The 18,777-nt window shown below is 37.5% G+C and overlaps 1 protein-coding gene across 1 annotated transcript; it reads left to right on the forward strand.

The window, feature by feature from the left end:
• The first annotated feature begins 16,974 nt into the window (after positions 1–16,974).
• Positions 16,975–18,264, forward strand: LOC138900267 (uncharacterized). The gene has a single exon (XM_070186987.1). The coding sequence runs from the start codon at positions 16,975–16,977 to the stop codon at positions 18,262–18,264; it is 1,290 nt and encodes a 429-aa protein (XP_070043088.1).
• The last annotated feature ends 513 nt before the right edge of the window (positions 18,265–18,777 follow it).

Raw genomic sequence — 18,777 nt, forward strand, 5'->3', positions numbered from 1 at the left:
AGTTGCCATTCTTGATAGGCAAGTCTAAAAGTTGAGAAATAAAGAATTTGCCTCCGTGAAAGTTCTATGGCGAAACTAACAGGTTGAAGGGCCAACTTGGGAGGCCGAGGAAGAAATGAAGAAAAATTATCCTTATTTGTTTGAATAGCCATGTATTTATAAAGTTGTGTTCTATTAAAATTCTAAGGGTTACCTTTTTATGAATTATGTATCATTAGTACAAATTGACGTTAAGGGTGTTCCTTTCTGGTAATATATTGTATGTGAGGACACAATTGGTGTTGTTTTGTGTTATGTTACCTCATTGGTTTATGTATATGTTTTAAGGATGTGTTTCTGGGGCTCTCTGACATATGGATAGGCCTAGTTACAAGGGAAACTTTGGCGAAAGTTTTGGGAATTTAGGGAGTTAGTCAAATTTGGGGCTGATGGTATGTGGTATGAAAACTGAGTTGCATAAGATGCAAATAGTGAACCTTGACCCTCATTCGAGGATGAATGATCTTAAGTGGGGGAGGAGTAAGGCCCTATGAAAATTTCCCTAAAAAAGAAACTGGGGTTCCGTGATGCCGGGGTAGGCGTAGAGGTTAATAATAGTAGAAATTCTTCGCGGCAAGCTTGCGAGCCACATTTCATACATCTTGGATTGAACAGTGCGCTGGAAAGTTGAAGGAAAATGTTGGGTAGAAATAGGCATTTCTGTGGCCCATTCTGCGGCCGCATAATCACTCTGTGGGCCGAAGAATAGTCGCAGAGCGTCAGTTTTTCTGGTCATTTGGATGTCATTTTCGCGGCCCATTATGCGACCGCATAACCATTTTGCGGGCTGCACTCTGATCGCATATCCAGCTTTGAGATTTTTCGGAGGGAGGTTCTGCGGTGCATTATGCGACCGCAGAACAGGTCTGCGGTGCATTATGCGACCGCAGAACAGGTCTGCGGGCCGTATAATGACCACAAACCGAGACAGATTTGCCCAAATCTGGAAAGCAATTTGTGCGGCCGATATGCGGACCGCATATCCATTCTGCGGTCGCATATGCAACCGCATATCCTGTTCCGGGGCTTCATTTTTGGGATTTTTAAACCCGACCCTTCTTCATTAAAACATATGCCACAACCCATTTTGAGCTCATTTTCGATAGTTTTAGAGTGAGAGAGAGTTCTTAGAGTGGGGGAGTAACTTTCAACCTATTATCCATCAATACTTGCTCAATCATTGAGGATTAACAAAGGAAGTCTTCATCCTAAAGATAAGAATCTGTCCTAGGTCTTAATTTCGAAAATTTACAAAAAAATGGGATAATTAGAGAGACAATTATTGGGTGTGGGGGTTGTTGTTTTGCATGCATGTATTCTTGAAGTATGTGGGGAGGTTGTGAGTTAAAAATGGTAGAGAATGGGTTGGGAAATGATGGAATCTTCCACAAAAGGGCCTTAAAACATTGATGCACACATAGTGTTTGATAATATGCTCAAATGAGCTAGAATCATGACCATCCTCCTAATTTTTGGTTCAATTTATTATATTTCCAAAATAGATTGAAGTTTCTAAGAATTCCGAAATATTTTAGAGTTTAAGGAAGCTAAATTGAGGTATGTTGGCCAAACTCTTCTTTAATAATTGGAACCCCAATATCCTTGTAAGTTCCAAGATATTTATTACAAGTTGTGTATTCCAAATAAGTTTTGTGACAAAGATATATGTTTAATTTGTGTTTCAAATGCTCTTATGATATCGTATTATAAATTGAGGATGTATTCCAAACTATGAATTGTGTATCTACGTGTTGTGATTCCAAGTCGTAATTTATGTGGAAAACTATTACGCCAAATGGTGTAGAGATTGTGATTGGGATTACACCTCCACCCACATATATTGGGGTGAGGCGGCAGGGCCGCTTTGTGTACGATTTTAGTATTGTTGCACCCCCTATATATATATATATATATATATATATATATATATATATATATATATATATATATTAGGGGTGAGGCGACGGGGCCGTTTTGTGTGAAAATATGTATTCTGTTTACACCTCCACCCGCATACATTGGGGTGAGGTGGCAGGGCCGCTTGAGTAGAGATTTGGTATTGTGCTTACATCTCCACCTGCACACATTGGGGTGAGGTGGCGGGTCCGCTTTGTGTGAAAATGGTAACAGAGGATCTCACCTTAAATTCTATAAATGTTAATGACAGCTCTTGATAAGCTTGCTTTGGTTTAAACGGCTATCTATGCTATTCTATTTTCGCCTTGATTCATAATATTCATACTGTATTTCCGAGTTCTTAAATTGGTGTTTGGTTTTCATATTATTACTATTCGACATGTACTAACGTCCCTTTTGCCAGGGGCGCTGTATCTTTAATGGATGCAAGTGGTTCTACAACGGAGGATACTAACCAGTGATAGCAGTGCTCATTCTTCCCAGCTGACTTGGTGAGCCCCATCTCATTCCAGGGTTGTACATCTTTTATTTCATATGTGTTATCTTGTTTTGAGGTATAACCGGAGCCTTGTTGCCGGCACTATCATTGTACTCTTTGGTATCTTTAGAGGCTCCGTAGACTAAGTGTGGGTTGTGTATGGGTGTTGGGAGTGTTAAACAGGTTGTGCTGTGATTAAATCACTTGTCCCACTTCATATCATGAAGGTTTGTGTGTGTGTATGTGTTTTGAGACTTATTAATGAAGTAAATAATGGTAATGAATTGGTATTGTAGATGTTATCACCTTATTGTCTAATTAACGAAAAATGTATTATCCTTATTCATGGATGAGTTTGGGTAGAAGGTATGTAATAGGCTTGCTCGGCTGGGTCCACTCGGTTAGGCGCCGATAAAGCTTCCCAAGGTTGGGGCGTGACATTGTGGACAAAATAACAAATGTCTCCTAGGATGCATTGAGGCTAAATGTTTTTTCATTTGCTATACGGGGAAAAGCTTTAGATTGGTTGGAACATTTGCCAAACTATTCCAATCACATTTGGGATGAGTTGGCGTAAAAGTTTATTTCTAAGTTCTTCTCTCCAGGGCACATGGCTACACTTCAGGTTGAGATTCTGGCATTCAAACAAGAGCCAAATGAACTACTACATGATATATGGGGAACTCTATAGAACAATGGTTAAGGAATGTCCCAACAACGATATGACGGAGAATATGATTCAACAAACTTTCTATCGTGGGATCAACACAACCAACCAATGTGTAGTGAATCAACTTGCCGGTGGGAATTTCATGACTACGCCTTATGCGGAGGCATGTGAGATTTTAGATGAAATGGCGGAAACATCATCGACGTGGCAATCCCGGGCTAATGTTCCACAAGGTGATCCCAACATGATCCACCTTTACAAAGAGTTGCATGACCATGGGCAAGCCATTGCCGAATTGACTACCACCATGAATCAATTATCAAATGCTCAACTTCAACAAGTGCAAAATCCTAAGCAAGTCAATGACATGGAGGGAATGAACATGATGGTTAACAAAAGGAGGACCAAGGGTCTACAAGTGCAACATCGAGTGGAAAATTATGTTCAAGAGAAGAGTGGTTTTTATCAAGACGATTCTTACAATGACCAAGAAGAGGAGGTGCAATATGTGAACAACTTTCAAGGGTAACAAAATAACTTCCAAGGCCCAAACCAACAACAATGGCGACCTCAAAATAATCACGGCAATTGGAATTCTAACAACCAAGTAAATTGGAGTGGTGGAAACAATCAAGGGAATTGGCATAACAACAAAAATCAAGGAAATTGTAGTGGCAATAATCAAGTAAATTTGGGGGGGGGGGGGGGGCGTTAACAATCAAGGAGGATGGAACAATAATCAAGGCAATCGAGGGTCGGTTTTTCAAATGCCCCGATGTATCAACAACCGAACAATCCGCCTTTTTATACTTCCCATGGTCCTAGTTCTTCAAATAATGAGATGTGGCGTATTGAGAAAATGTTCAAGTAAACAATGGAAAAGAATGCCGATTCAGATGCCCAACTAGCCTCACACAACACATCGATCCGTAACTTATAAGTTTAAATGGGGCAAATCTCTGAAGCTCTAAATTCTCGTCCTAAGGGGGCACTACCAAGTGACATAGTGGTAAACCCAAAGGGTAAAAACAACACGGGACATGCCATTGCCATTACTACAAGGAGTGGAAAGGGTAGGATGCACCCACCTCAAGTCAAAAGTAACTTGTGAATGATGAGCAAGTGGTATAAGAAGAAGAGGTCCCGAATAATGTGGTGCAATCAAATGATGAAGTTCAGATTGATATTGATGATAATGTGGAAGAGACTCAAGAGGATGTGAACCTGTCTAGGGATCACATTATTGACATATCGGAACCGGTAGTGCCAAAGGCTAAGGTACCATTGCCTAAGACTCCACCTCCATACCCTCAAAGACTTGCCAAACAAAATGGCAAGAATCAATTCAGAAAGTTCATTCAAATGATGAAGAGTCTTTCAATCAATGTGCCATTAGTTGAAGCTTTAGAGCAAATGCCTGGTTATCCAAAGTTTATGAAGGATCTCATGATAAATAAGCGGTCAATGAATTTTGAAACTATCAAAGTCACTCATCAAGTGAGTGGAATTTTACATTCAATGGATCCTAAGTTGGAGGATCTCGGTGCTTTCACGATACCTTGTACAATTGGAAGTGTTAAGTTTGCTAAAGCTCTTTGTGATCTCGAGGCAAATATCCATTTGATACCCTATTCGGTTTTTAAGACTTTGGGAATTGGGCAACCAAGACCCACCTCTATGAGATTGTAAATGGCCGATCGTACCATGAATAGACCTTTGGGAGTGATTGAAAATATTTTGGTTCGTGTTAATAAATTCATTCTTCCGGCGGATTATGTCATTCTAGATTGTGAAGTTGATTATGAGATGCCGATTATTCTTGGAAGACCTTTCCTTGCTACGGGGAAGGCTCTTTGTGATGTTGAAGCTCATTTTCCGTGTAGGTGATGAAAAAGTGATATTCCATATGTGTAAGTCCATGCGGCAACCAAATAGCAACGAGGTATGCGCTTTTGTGGACTTGGTGACTGGTGTTATTTTTGATGATACAAGTGTCACAATCAATGTTGGTGATATGTTAGAGGCCGTCTTGATCAACCTTGATGATGACGCGATGGATGGCTTCATGGAATGTGTGAACTCTCTGCAAGGAATGGGGTCGTACAATTATGCACCCCGAAAACTATCTTTGGATCTTGAAAATAGGTCAAATCCTCCTACAAAGCCTTCCATTGAAGAGCCTCCTACCTTGGAGTTAAAGCCATTGCCTCCATATCTTCAGTATGAATTCCTTGGCCCTTGTTCTAATTTACCGGTTATTCTTTCCTATTATTTGACTAACGTGCAGGTAGATATTCAGAGGATAAGCCCTGCATTTTTCATGCATAAGATCAACTTGAAGAAAGTCGCCAAACCATCTATTTAACATCAAAGGATACTTAATGAGGCTATGCAAGAAGTTGTCAAAAAGGAGATTATCAAGTGGTTGGATGCCGGGGTGGTCTACTCCATTTCAGATAGTTCGTGGACTTCTCTGGTTCAATGTGTCCCGAAGAAGGGGGCATGACGGCGGTCATCAATGACAAGAATGAGTTTATTCCTATAAGAACGGTGACTGGTTGGATAGTGTGTGTGGACTATCGCAAGCTCAACAAAGTCACAAGGAAGGATCACTTCCCACTTCCTTTATTAGATCAAATGCTTGATAGATTGGCCGGCTGTGCTTTCTATTGCTTTCTTGTTGGGTATTCTGGCTACAACCAAATCCTTATTGCTACGGAGGACCAAGAGAAAACAACCTTTACATGACCCTATGGTATTTTCACCTTCAAGCGGATGCCATTTGGTTTGTGCAATTCACCGACGTATGATGGCTATCTTCACGGACATGGTGGAGGACTGCCTTGATGTTTTCATGGATGACTTCTCGGTGTTTGGAGATTTTTTTGATGATTGTCTTACAAATTTAGATAAAGTATTGGCAAGATGTGAAGAAACGAATTTAGTGCTCAATTGGGCGAAATGTCATTTCATGGTCGAGGAAGGCATTGTCCTTGGTCACAAAATATCAAAGAATGGAATTGAAGTTGACAAGGAAAAGATTGAGGTGATTTCTAAACTTCCACCTCCAACTTCGGTGAAGGGTGTGAGGAGTGTCTTAGGCCACGCGGGGTTTTATCGGCGTTTCATCAAAGATTTCTCTAAGATGGTGAACCCGTTGTGCAAGCTTCTTGAGAAAGATGCTAAGTTTAACTTCAATGATGAGTGAATGCGAGCCTTTGAATTGTTAAAATTCAAGTTGATAACTACCCTCATCATCACCGTCCCAAATTAGAGTGTCCCTTTTGAACTCATGTGTGATGCAAGTGTCATAGCGGTTGGGGCTGTTTTGGGGAACGCATCAACAAGATTTTTCATTCGGTCTACTATGAAAGTACTACCATGAATGGTGCCCAAGTCAACTATACCGTTACGGAGAAAGAACTCTTTGCCATTGTGTTTCCAATTGAGAAGTTCTGCCCGTACTTGATGGGTGCAAAAGTTATTGTTCCCACATATCATGAGGCGCTTTGTTATCTTATGAGCAAGAAAGATTCAAAAGCTCAGTTGATAACATAGGTGATTTTGTTGCAAGAGTTTGATATTGACATCCAAGATAGAAATGGGAGTGAAAATCAAGTGGCGGACCACTTGTATCATTTTGAGGAGGAGGGGAGGTCGCATGATGGCCTTGAAATCAATGACTCCTTCCCCGATGAGAAACTCTTGGCTATTTTAATGAAATAGGTGCCATGGTTCGCGGATCAAACAAATTTTCTTGTGTTTGGAATCATCCCGGATGAGTTCTCTCCAAACAAAAGGAAGAAACTCAAACGTGATTGTCAAGATTATTATTGGAATGAACCATACCTTTTCCAGATTTGTACGGATGGGGTGATTAGAAGATGTGTACTGGAAGAAGATCAAGGTGAAATTCTTGGGGTTTTCCATTCTTCGCCATATGGTGGTCCTCATGGTGGAGCGAGAACGACAACCAAAGTGCTTAGTTGTGGTTTCTATTAGCCCATTCTTTACAAAGATGCAAGCGATTTAGTGAAAAGATGTGATGAATGTCAAAGGGCCGGGGAAATCTCAAAGAAAAATGAAATGCCCCTCACCACCATTTTGGAGATTGATATTTTCGATGTGTGGGGTATTGACTTCATGGGTCCTTTTGTGAGTTATTGTGGAAACACCTACATTGCTAGTTTAAGATGTCAAGTTTATTTTCAATGTGGAGTGCTTAAGAGCATTCGAATTGATAAAGGAAAAGTTGGTAAGTGCTCCTATTATGGTGACACTTGATTGGAGCCTGTCATTTGAGATAATGTGTGATACCAGTCATGTAGCTGTGGCAGTTCTGGGGCAAAGAAAAGATAAAATGTTTAGGCCCATTTACTATACCAGCAGGACGTTGAATGATGCTCAAGTCAACTATGCCACAACTGAGAAAGAGTTCTTTGCTGTGGTATTTGCTTTTGATCACGCGTCTTCTGCGGGCACACCATGTGGAAAAGGAATTTCATTATGATAGGACAATCCAGGTGATGCGGCCTTTTCGACCTTTTGATATCACATTTGTGACGGACCCACCTGCTGCTGCTGTTACGGTAGACCAGATTTTTTTTGTGTGGAGGAGACACTTCAGTTGCTCTTTGCAGACACTCGCCTATGCGCAAATTAAGGTGAAGTTGACCTGGCAGAACTGCAGGAGGACCATCCTCTCACTGCATCACTCAACAGTGGTTGGGTTTAGCCAATGGAGCACAGATACCACCGGAAGAAGATGTCAACTTCATTCCCTCTGATGATGAAGAGTACCTCCGCACCTTTGAAGGTGGTGATGAGGACTAGGCCACGAGCCTCAGGGAGTTAACTTTTCACTTTTTGTTTAGTATTTTTCATTGAGGACAATGAAAACTAATAAGTGTGGGGTGAGCTGCTCCTATGTAGTCGTATTTTTACTTGATTCTATTTGTTTTCTTGCTTTGTAGACAATATAGAAATTGTTTAGCTTCGAATTTTCCCAATGATGGATTTCATCGACTGGTTTCTTGAGGAAATTATAGTCGATATATGTAAAAAAAAAATTAATCCTTCTGAGGTAGTGTAATAATTATCCCTTGGTTTTTCTTTGTGTCGCGGTTCGTTTCCAAGGGTCTTGTTTGAACCGGGTATAGTTAGTTATTTTTTTAGGAATAGGAAACCTTGTGCTGTGAGTTTAAATAAAAGTAGTATCTCTTAACTTTATTATACCTTAAGAATAGTAAGTGCTTCAGTTGTGACGAGTAGGCTCAGTTTTTGACTCTTGTATAAGTACCTTAAATTGTATGATCTTAACTTTGCTTAACTGCTTTGACTAGAGTGTCTTGATGAGTCCGATCCTGAGTGAGTTATGTGCTGTGTGTGAGAGAGGTTTTGTGTTATTTTGTGCATTGCATTTGTTATATAGCACTTTCCCCATGTGTATGCAAAGCGAAATAGTAGTTTTATTCAGTCTTAGAAGTGATATAGGCATTTCTTTGTTGAGCCAGTTATATGCTTTTACCCACCTAATTGTAATATATCTTAGTTAACCCCTTTGAGCCTGTAATCCTATTTCTTTGGCAATCACACTACAAGTCTGATCCATTTTTTTTGAATTGACCATTTGTTTGGATCTTCTACCTCTCATGAGCACTTGACTTTATTAAGAACTTTGTAAAAGCTAAAGTGTGGGGTGTTGGTTTGACTTTTGTGTGGAACTATTGAAATAAGGAGAAATGTGCACTATTTTGAAAAATGTAAGAGTCACTTGAATTGAAAAAGAAAATGAAAAAAAGTAGTTGTATTGTTGTGAAAACAAATATTCATTGATAGTGGTAACTCTTTATGTATTTGTGCTTAAAGAAGTTGGCAGTTGACGTATATTGATGTAAAGGTGGAGTTATGATTTTACATAAGTGTGGGATTTTAAACGGTCAATTGTATGTATTAAAGTGTTTAGGGAGGTGTAGTCACTATGTCCAAACGTATGCTACCCCGTCCCGCAACCTACATTACGACCAAATAAAGTCCTACTCCATCCTTGATTGATAAGCTTAACTTGTAGAGTAGTACACTACGGGCAAGCTTATGGTACATTCTCTGTGGCACATGAATTTCATTTCTAAGAGTGAGTTAATTCTTTCTATCTTGAGTTCCTATTTTTTCTTGAATTTTATGGTGCGTGGAACTACTCTCTATTGTTTGTGTGAGGGCACATAATTTACGAGGGTAAGGTAAAGTCTTTGACCTCTATGTTAGAGTAAATGAGCAGGTTGTGAAAAGTACGTAGTGCTTTTGAGTCAAATTTTGAGGCAAGGATGTTACGTTAGAGTGCTTAGTCTATTTTAAATATTCTTGGCTTGATGTGTTAGGGATGTTGTCTGATAAGAATGTCATCTCTATGTGAAGCGCAGTTTGATTGTTCGAGGACGAGCAATAGTTTAAGTGTAGGGTGTTGATGGTAGGCTAGAAACTCGTGTTTTAGCCGTAGTATTGCACTCAAATTACAGCATTTTTACTTGTGTTTGAGCTTGAATGTTAGTGTATTACACTTATTGAGTATTTTATGCCTTGTAGGAATTAATTTCGAGTAAAAATTGATATTCGGAAGCTAAATCAAACAAGTTGGAGCTTTGAAGTCTGAGTAGAAGCCCAAACAATTTAGTCGGGATCATGTTCGGGGATCGAGGACCAAGTCCGGATGTTAAAAATTGAATCAACGACTTCACTCTAAGAAAACTGCACAGCCCCGCCGCATGGGGCGTTGCGGCGCGCGGTAGTGCAAATTATGCCCAGATTTTATTTTCTAATATGTTCTGGAAAATGTCACAAGCGCGCCGCATGCTGCGGCGCGGTAGTATGAAATTCTTAGAGTACTTTCCTATTTCGGCTAAAAAAAGGTAGTTTCGTCCGGGGGTTGTTTTACAACATTTTTTGACCTAGGGAAGATTGGAGAGCCACCCAAGGAAGAAGACTCAAGAATTCATCAAGATTCCAATCTGCAATCGGTGCAATACGAGAGTTTGTATCAAATCTTTAGAATTGATGTTTCTTGTTTCTTAAACTTATTTGAGACATCTTACTCCATTGATATGGAGTAATTTACATTTGGGTATTGATAGATATGGTGTTTCAATAATTTGATTAGCGATTTGATTTTTGATAATTGCTAGTATTAATTGATGGAGCTTGATATGTATTGTGGAGTTTTTTAGTATTTACCTTAATCGAAAGAGGAGTTTGATATTAAATTTCTTCACATCTTATGCTCTAGTTTAATTTAATAATTCAAATAGGTAATCGAAGGAGCCTCTTGAGTTATAATTTGAACTAGAAAATAGGGAATATTCGTGAGAAATTACCCTTTAGATCATAAACATCATTTTTATTGTTGCAATTATTTATCATGCTTCAATTGGGTTAATTACTGAAACTAAAGTTTAATCGAAAGAGGAATATTAGCTTCAAGTGTAATCTGATAATTGGTTGAATTCGTAAGAATAAATCGTATTATAGAGTGAATTAACTCAAGAATGGGATCCCGAGTCAGTTATCGTGCACTTATCTAGTCAATTAACATTATTTTCCTCATTAATATTTCTTCATGCTCACTTGTTATCATTAGTGATCAATTGTTATTTGCTTAAACTTTAATAGTTAATCGTAGTAATAGATATCAAATCAAGTGTTAATTTTCCTGGATAGTAATTAACTGGAGATTATTCAAACACTGTTCAATTTCAATCCTTGTGGAGACGATAATTAATCTATACTATCTTTGACTAGCGAGCACAATTTTCAGTGCGTGTTTTGCGCTCGTCAAAATTTGGCGCAGTTGTCGGGGATTGGCAATTAATAATGTTTAAAATAATTTTCATTACTAATTTTGGAATCAATTTTTACTTTAGTGTATTCACATTTTTCTCACTTGTGCGCAGGGTACAAGTTTGATTTTTCTGGTGTATGACTCGATCCTCTTCAAGGGAAGTGATACCATACGAACCAGGGTTGTAAAAACACTTGCGAAATGTGAGAAAAGAAAGAGAATTAGCAGATAAATTCTTGGGTCAAACTTCGACTCAAGATATCATGGCAAATGAAGACAATGAAGGAGTAGACTTAGCTGCAAGGGAGGCAGCACAATAAAAAGCTGCACGGAGAATTGCTGATGAGACAATCGAACTCAATGGGGGTCGAAGATTCAATCTAAGTGATAAGTGCATTTTACCAGATGTTAACCACATAATTTCTCTCATAAAAATATATAAATTATCATGTTTCCTCCATATTTTTAACTTTATTTTGCAGGAATAATTATAGAAGAATTGTTGTGCGCAACATGAAAAAAGAAAAATAAATATTCAAGAAAAATACAACAAAGAAGTGTAAGATCGAGCTATGATTCATTACTGCCATGACAATGCACCAAGTTTCGATTTGCCATGATGAAATCAATGAAATCTAAATTTAGAATGACAGAATTATCATCTCTGCAAATTCAAAATCTATATTTACAATGGAAATCTAGCACCAAATCGAGAATTTGAATTCTCATATCTGCAAATGCAAAATCTAGATTTGCCATGGAAATCTAGCACCAAATCGAGAAGTCATCATGAAATTTTCTTATATAAGAAGATGGTGCCCGATCATAGGAGAGATGGCAGTAGAGAGTAAACTTAGAGCTAGAAGTCTGAATCCAAATTTTTAATAAGCTTCTCTATTTTATTTCTTTCACTAGTATCGAGTTATCTTTTCTTTTAAATCACAATAGTGGTTTAGTTGTTATTTCTAAATAAATTCGAGTGTAGGAAATTACTCTAGTTCCTGCTTTTAATTAAATAGGGGAAATTATTCTTCTGGAATATTTCTTTCTATTTTCTTATTTAATGGACAAGAATATTTTTATTATTAGTACTAATTCCAGTATGGAGTAATTTTTCTTGTGTTGGGAGAAAGACGGATCTTAATATTTCTATATAATAGTAGATATTATTCTTGAAATTCACATGCTTGAGCTAAAATTTATTTAACTTTTATCTGCTTTTACAGTTAGACGTTATTTAGTTTAATAACATCTATCTATTTTGTACTACATATTAACTGTTTATTAATTCTCTAATCGAGAGTGGCGGAAGAAATAATATAGTTAAGTGTAGTATTGATAAATGTTAATATTTATTCAGTAACATCTATCTCTTTTATGTTATAATTAATTTTATACTTATTTGTAATCGAGAGAGGCGAATAATGTAATAATCAGTTATAAAACGTAGGGTAACCGAAAGGGACTTACTAACAAGAGCGTATTTTAGTTCAATCATATATTTCTGGTTCTTCAATATTACTAGTTTGAAGATTAATTTGTATAACCGAGAGAAGTGTAATTAATTATTCAACTTAAGTAATAATATATATTTGTAATCGTGAGAGGCATTTATACATTTTCGAGAAATAGAAATTAAAGAATAATAATTCTATTATATAATAGAAATATTAAGTGAAGTCAAGATCCCAACACCTTTTTATTATATTTGTGAAAAATAAAATATTTTCTACTACTCTATTCATGTATTTTTAGTTAGTTAATTTACAACTCAACTCTTTCTAATTTTCTCAAATAGTAATTAAAATAAGAAACGTCTGTAGAATAGATAAACCAATCTCTGTGGGTTCGACATCTTTCTATACTATTATTTGACAAAGTACGAGTTAGAATTTTATATACGCTAGACACTCATCAAATTTTTGGCGCCATTGCCGGGGATTGGCTAAAGTCTACTACAGATTAATTGTTTTACTACTAATTGAAGATTATTTTTTTTTGTTTAATTATTTTAACTTTTCTGCAGAAATATCAGAAAGTGTATGACCCGTTCTTCTTCTAGAGAACTAGTCGAATATGATCCTGGAATTGAAAAATCCTTACGGTTGTTGCGAAAAGAACAAACCTTGCGATCTCAAATTTTTACATCAGAGGAAATGGAGAACGAAGAATTCAATAACCAACTTCCGCCACATCAAGTAGAAGAACAGTTTGATGAGGTGGCACCAAGACATGATAGAATACTTCGTTATTATGCAAGGCCAGATCATTTTGAAGGAGAATCAAGTGTGAGGAGACCACCAATTGCAGCAAACAACTTTGAAATCCGCACATGCTTGATTCAAATCATTCAACAGTCATGTCAGTTTACTGGTGATACGAGTGAAGATCCTCACACCCATTTAATTGATTTTCTTGAATTAGTTGAAACTTGCAGGTATAATGGTGTAACGACCCGACCAGTCGTTCTGAGAGTTATAGCCATGTTTCCCCATTCCTGCTTCTTTATGTGTTGTTCAACGGTGTTGAGTTGTATCGAGTTGGTAGGTTTGGGTCTGAAGTAGTTTTGGAGTGAAATGAACACTTAGTCTCTTAGTTAGAAAGTTAAGTTAGAAAAGTCAACATGAAGTTGACTTACGAGTAAACAAATTTGGATGTGGATTTTTATGATTCGGTTAGCTTCGTTGGGTGATTTTAGACTTCGGAGTGTATCCGAAATGTAATTTGGAGGTCTGTGGTAGAATTAGGCTTGAATTGGCGAAAATTGGAAGTTTAGAAGTTCTTAGGCTTGAATCCGATGTTGATTTGGTGTTTTGGTGTTATTTTGGGTGTTCCGAAGGTTCGACTATGTTAGGGTAGTGATATATGACTTGTTGAAATTATTGGTTGAGGTCCCGAGGGCCTCGGGTGAGTTTTGAATAGGTTTGAGTTGTGTTGTGCTCGTTTTTCTTATGTTTCGACGTCGTTTCTTCAAGCATAAATGATATCATATTGAACAAATGAGCTCCGATTTCTTTTTTGATTGAAGAATTAGATCCGTATCATAATTACGGACCCGTAGAAAAAGTAATCGTCGAATTTGGACATCGTATGAGGATTTTATGGTCATTTTATTAAGAATTAGGTTGCCAGATTTTTCATGTTAATTACGAAATTGCCACTGACGGCCTATTTAAAAATCTGCACTATTTGTAAATATTGAAAATAACATATCTCCTTCATTATAAGGTCAAATTGAGTGATTCAAAAGCCTAACTTGACTATAATTTTACAAGGAATCCATTGGAGGAATAAAAAGTGAGTTTTGGGATCATTTGGCACGAGAAACGAGGTAGAATAACTGGCAGAAAAATATATAAAATGAGGGTTTGTTTATTCAGTCATATTTTGATTTGGAGAGCTTGGATTTGGGCGATTTTGGGGGCAATATTCACCTTAAGGATTGGGGTAAGCGTTCTCTACTCAGTTTTGATTATATTTCATGAATCCATCTTCATTTTTGGAGAGTTTTGGAGAGTTTAAGTGAGGATTTGAGGGACCAAAATGGAGTCCGATTTTGATGAATTTTATATGGTTAGACTCAGGAAAGGATGAGGTTTATTATTCTGTCATTTTTGACTGATTTCGAGATGTGGGCCCGGGGGCCGAGTTTTTGCCGATTTTGGATTTTTGGTATATTTATGTAGTTTTTATTTTGGAATTCGATTCTTTAGACTATATTGATAGTAGTATTCTGATTTTTGGTTTGATTCGGAGCTTTTGGAGACCGAGTCCAGAGACGAGGGCATCCCAGAGTAGGATTTTATGCTGTTAAGGTAAGTAACAGTTTTAACTCTGGCTTTGAGGGCATAAACCCGGAGAATTTGATATCGTGTGACTGTTTGGAGGTGATACCCACGCGAGGTGACGGGCGTGTGGGTGTATACCTCGAGAGATTGAGACTTGGTCCGTCCCGTGAGGCCTCATGACCATCATCTGTGTTTACGTAGTTAGTTGTTGTTGAACTTGTCTGCCTTCATGTTAGAGATCATGCTTAGGCTTTATTCATGTTCACATTATTTGTACTCAGTCATAAACAATATTGTACTTGTTTACCTCAGTCTCTATTATTTGCTAATATGCTGTGATACTTGATGTGGGCTGTGTTCCCTTATTTGTTGATGATGGTGAGGCTAGTGAGGTACATGATTGAGTGAGGCTGAGGGCCTGGTTGTGAGGATATTAATACCATAGCGCGTGAGTTGTCCGCGTAGCACGTGAGTTGACCGTGCGGGTCCAGGTATTGATACCATAGTACGTGAGTTGTCCGCATAGCACGTGAGTTGACCGTGCGCATCCAGGTAATGATATGATGGTACATGAGTTGTCCGTGCTTAGCGCTTGGGCTTTGGGAGCCCCTCCGGAGTCTGTACACACCCCCAGTGAGCGTAGAGTGTTGAGCGTTGAGTGCTGAGTGCGAGTGCTAAGTGACAGAGTGACATTACTGTAAGGTTGCATTTACTTTTGTTGTTGCTGCATTTACCTGCTAATTTTCCTTGTAGTCTTACTGATTTATGAAATTACCTGTCTACTCCTGTTTGTACTTAATTGTGGAAATAATAATTGGATTATTCTGCTTAGCTCGTCACTACTGCTCAGTTCCTTAGTTATTTCTGTTACTACTGAGTCGGTTGTACTCATACTACACCCTGCACTTTATGTGCAGATCCAGGTGAGTTAGAAGGCGGCAATCGTTGAGTTCAGACCGGCTATCTTTGGAGACTGCAAGGTAGCTGCTAGCGTCCGCAGGACCTTGTTACTCCTTTTGTCATTTCTTCTTTTGGACAGTTAGACAGTTTATATATCTTAGTTTATAGTTTTAGACGCTCATGACTTAGTGACACCCTGATGTTTGTGGCTCGTTTCCGTATTTTCTATAATTATATTTAGGGTTGATTTAATTTATGAAAAATTCAAATGTTGGAAATATTTTATTAAGTTCTTATAATTAATTTCGTAGTAATATTTTGGGAAATAGACTTGCCTTGTAACACGATAGGCGCCATCACGACCATGGTTAGATTTTGGGTCGTGACAAATTGAGTCACAACAGATGCTATCAGGTTGCAACTTTTTCCTTTTTCATTAAAAGGTGAAGCCAAAATATGGTTGCGAAGTCTACCTAGAGGTTCTATTACAACATGGGACCAAATGCCCAAAAATTTCTTAATAAATATTTTTCACCTATAAAAACAATTAAAATGAAGCAAGAAATTAATAATTTTATGCAGACAGATACTGAATCTGTATACCAGGCATGGAAAAGATTAGCAGCAATGTTAAGAAAATGCCCACATCATGGTATCCAAGACCCTGTCATTTTATATATTTTCTATCACGGTCTTAAACCCTCTGCTAGGAATGTAATTGATACAACATCAGGAGGATCAATAATGGGAAAAATTACTACAGAAGCAATGCAATTGCTTAATGAAATTTCGAAAAATGCTGTTCAATGGCCTTCAGACAGAATGATTATAAAAAAAACAGCTGGAGTAAATCAAGTTGAAGCTTTGAATTCATTGACACAACAAATTGCGACCTTAACACAAAAAAATGGAGGCTTTTCAGGTAGGTGCTCACTCATCATCCCAACTTGAGAATTGTGATGTTTGTTAAGGAAATCATCCGAATCATGAATGCCAAGCTTCAACACAAAATGAGGAACAGGTAAATGCGATTGGTTATAGAAATAATTACTCATTCGATAGTCCCATGGCACAAAAACATCTAGGATTTCAATGGAGTAATCCTAATGGTGCTGAAAATCCTCAAATTGTTTTTAATCAAAAGCAGCAGGTACAGGGACCACCTGGTTTTCAAAATAAAAATAGAGGGCAACAAATTTTTCAACAATATCAGCAGCAGCCTCAAAGAGCTCATCAACAAAGACTTGAAGACATGATATACAAATTCATTAAGGCTACTGACGAGAAGGTTGAAAGTCAACATTCAGCTATCAAGAATTTAAAAATTTAGGTAAGCCAGTTAGCAACCCTCATGTCTGAAAAAATTCAAGGTGCTCTACCAAGCAACACAGAGAAAAACCCAAAAGAACACCTCAAAGCCATCTCTCTACGAGCAGGTAAATCTCTTGATGATCCATATGTAGATAGAGAAGGAAAGCCACAAGAAGTGAAAAAGGTAAATGAATGTGAGAATAAAATAGAATCTAAGTTTCCAAAAGAACAAAAGAATAAAGGAAAGAATGTACAAGAAAATGAATTGATAACAAATCCTCACTCTATACCTCTCCCTTTTCCCCAAAAGATGAACAGAGAAAAGCTTGACAAACAGTTTTCAAAGTTTCTAGATATTTTGAAGCAACTTTACATTAACATACCTTTCGCAGATGCTTTGACACAAATGCCTTCATATGCTAAATTTCTCAAAGAGATTTTGTCAAGTAAAAGAAAATTGGAAGAAGTTTCAGTGGTTAAGCTTACAGAAAAATATAGTGCTATACTTCAAAATAAGCTCCCACAGAAACTGGATGATCTGGGAAGTTTTACAATTCCTTGTACCGTGGGAGGTGCTCATTTTGAAAAGGCGTTATGTGATTCAGGTGCTTCAATAAATCTAATGCCTATTTCAATTTTCAGAAAATTAGAACTTGGTGAAATGAAAGATGCTGGTGTGTCTCTTCAATTAGCTGATCAAAGTACTAAGACACCAAAAGGAATTATTGAAAATATCCTTGTTAGAGTTGACAAATTTGTATTCCCAATAGATTTTATAGTGCTTGAAATGGAAGAAAATACTGAGGTACCATTAATTTTAGGTAGACCATTTCTCGCAACATGGAGAGCAATTATTGATGTTCATCAAGGACAATTAATATTGCTAGTTGATGAGGAAAGAATGATTTTTGACATGCAGAAAATGATAAAATTTCCTGGGGATGAGTCATCATCATCTTGTTTTCAAATTGACTTACTAGATGATCTTGTAGACGAATATAAAGATAATCAGTTAATTAGTGATTCATTGGAGATATGTTTGGCTAGGTCAGGTACCATAAGTGATGATAACCCCATAATTAGAGAAGGTTGGACTCCCAAACAACAGATTCCCAAGACAAATATTCAACAAAGCCTTACAAAAGCTTCATCTTCAAAAGCAGCGCTCAAAGAAAATCTCAAGCAAGCTCTGCAAAATATTGACAACTATGAAGAACATCAAATCATACAGCTAATAGAAGATACTGCTTCATCAGGAGAAAGCAGTAACAGAGACATGTGCAACCCAAAGGGAATAGCTTTGGCCTACATGGACCCCAACTGCGAATAAAGAAATCAATTTTCGAGACGGACAAAACAAAAGGAATCTTATCCTTTTTGCTTTACACTAAAGCAACCACTTTACTTTTGCAAAAGTAAAACCACCCACTTTGTTCTTTGTCTACCACTAAATTTTGTCTAACAAATTTAAGCGGTACATTTGTAAGCCTAAGATGAAAAGGCATTTCTCTTCTACTCTATTTAAGACCCCCATTCCCATTGTAAGAGTCATAAAATTTTTTCCCAAATTTCAAAGACCTCTCTCCCTAAATATTCTCAAAACTTTCTACTTAGCCAGAAGATGGCTGTTGAGCATTCTTATAGATGGGTGATGAGTCTCTGAACTCAAGAATAAGAAATAGACAAGGAACATCTGACCTCATATTCTTAAAAGGAAAAATATATTCCTTGAACACAACATCTCTGCTTACAAAGAAACCTTTGGAATGAAGATCATATAGCACATAGCCCTTTTGAGAATAGGAATACCCCATGAAAATTGTTGGGACTACTCTAGGAATGA

The sequence above is a fragment of the Nicotiana tomentosiformis genome, chromosome 10 (genome assembly GCF_000390325.3).
Source record: "Nicotiana tomentosiformis chromosome 10, ASM39032v3, whole genome shotgun sequence".
Lineage (NCBI taxonomy): Eukaryota > Viridiplantae > Streptophyta > Magnoliopsida > Solanales > Solanaceae > Nicotiana > Nicotiana tomentosiformis.

Coding starts and splice junctions, on each gene's coding strand:
- LOC138900267 (XM_070186987.1), top strand. CDS start 16,975: ATGTCTGAAAAAATTCAAGGTGCTCTACCAAGCAACACAGAGAAAAAC.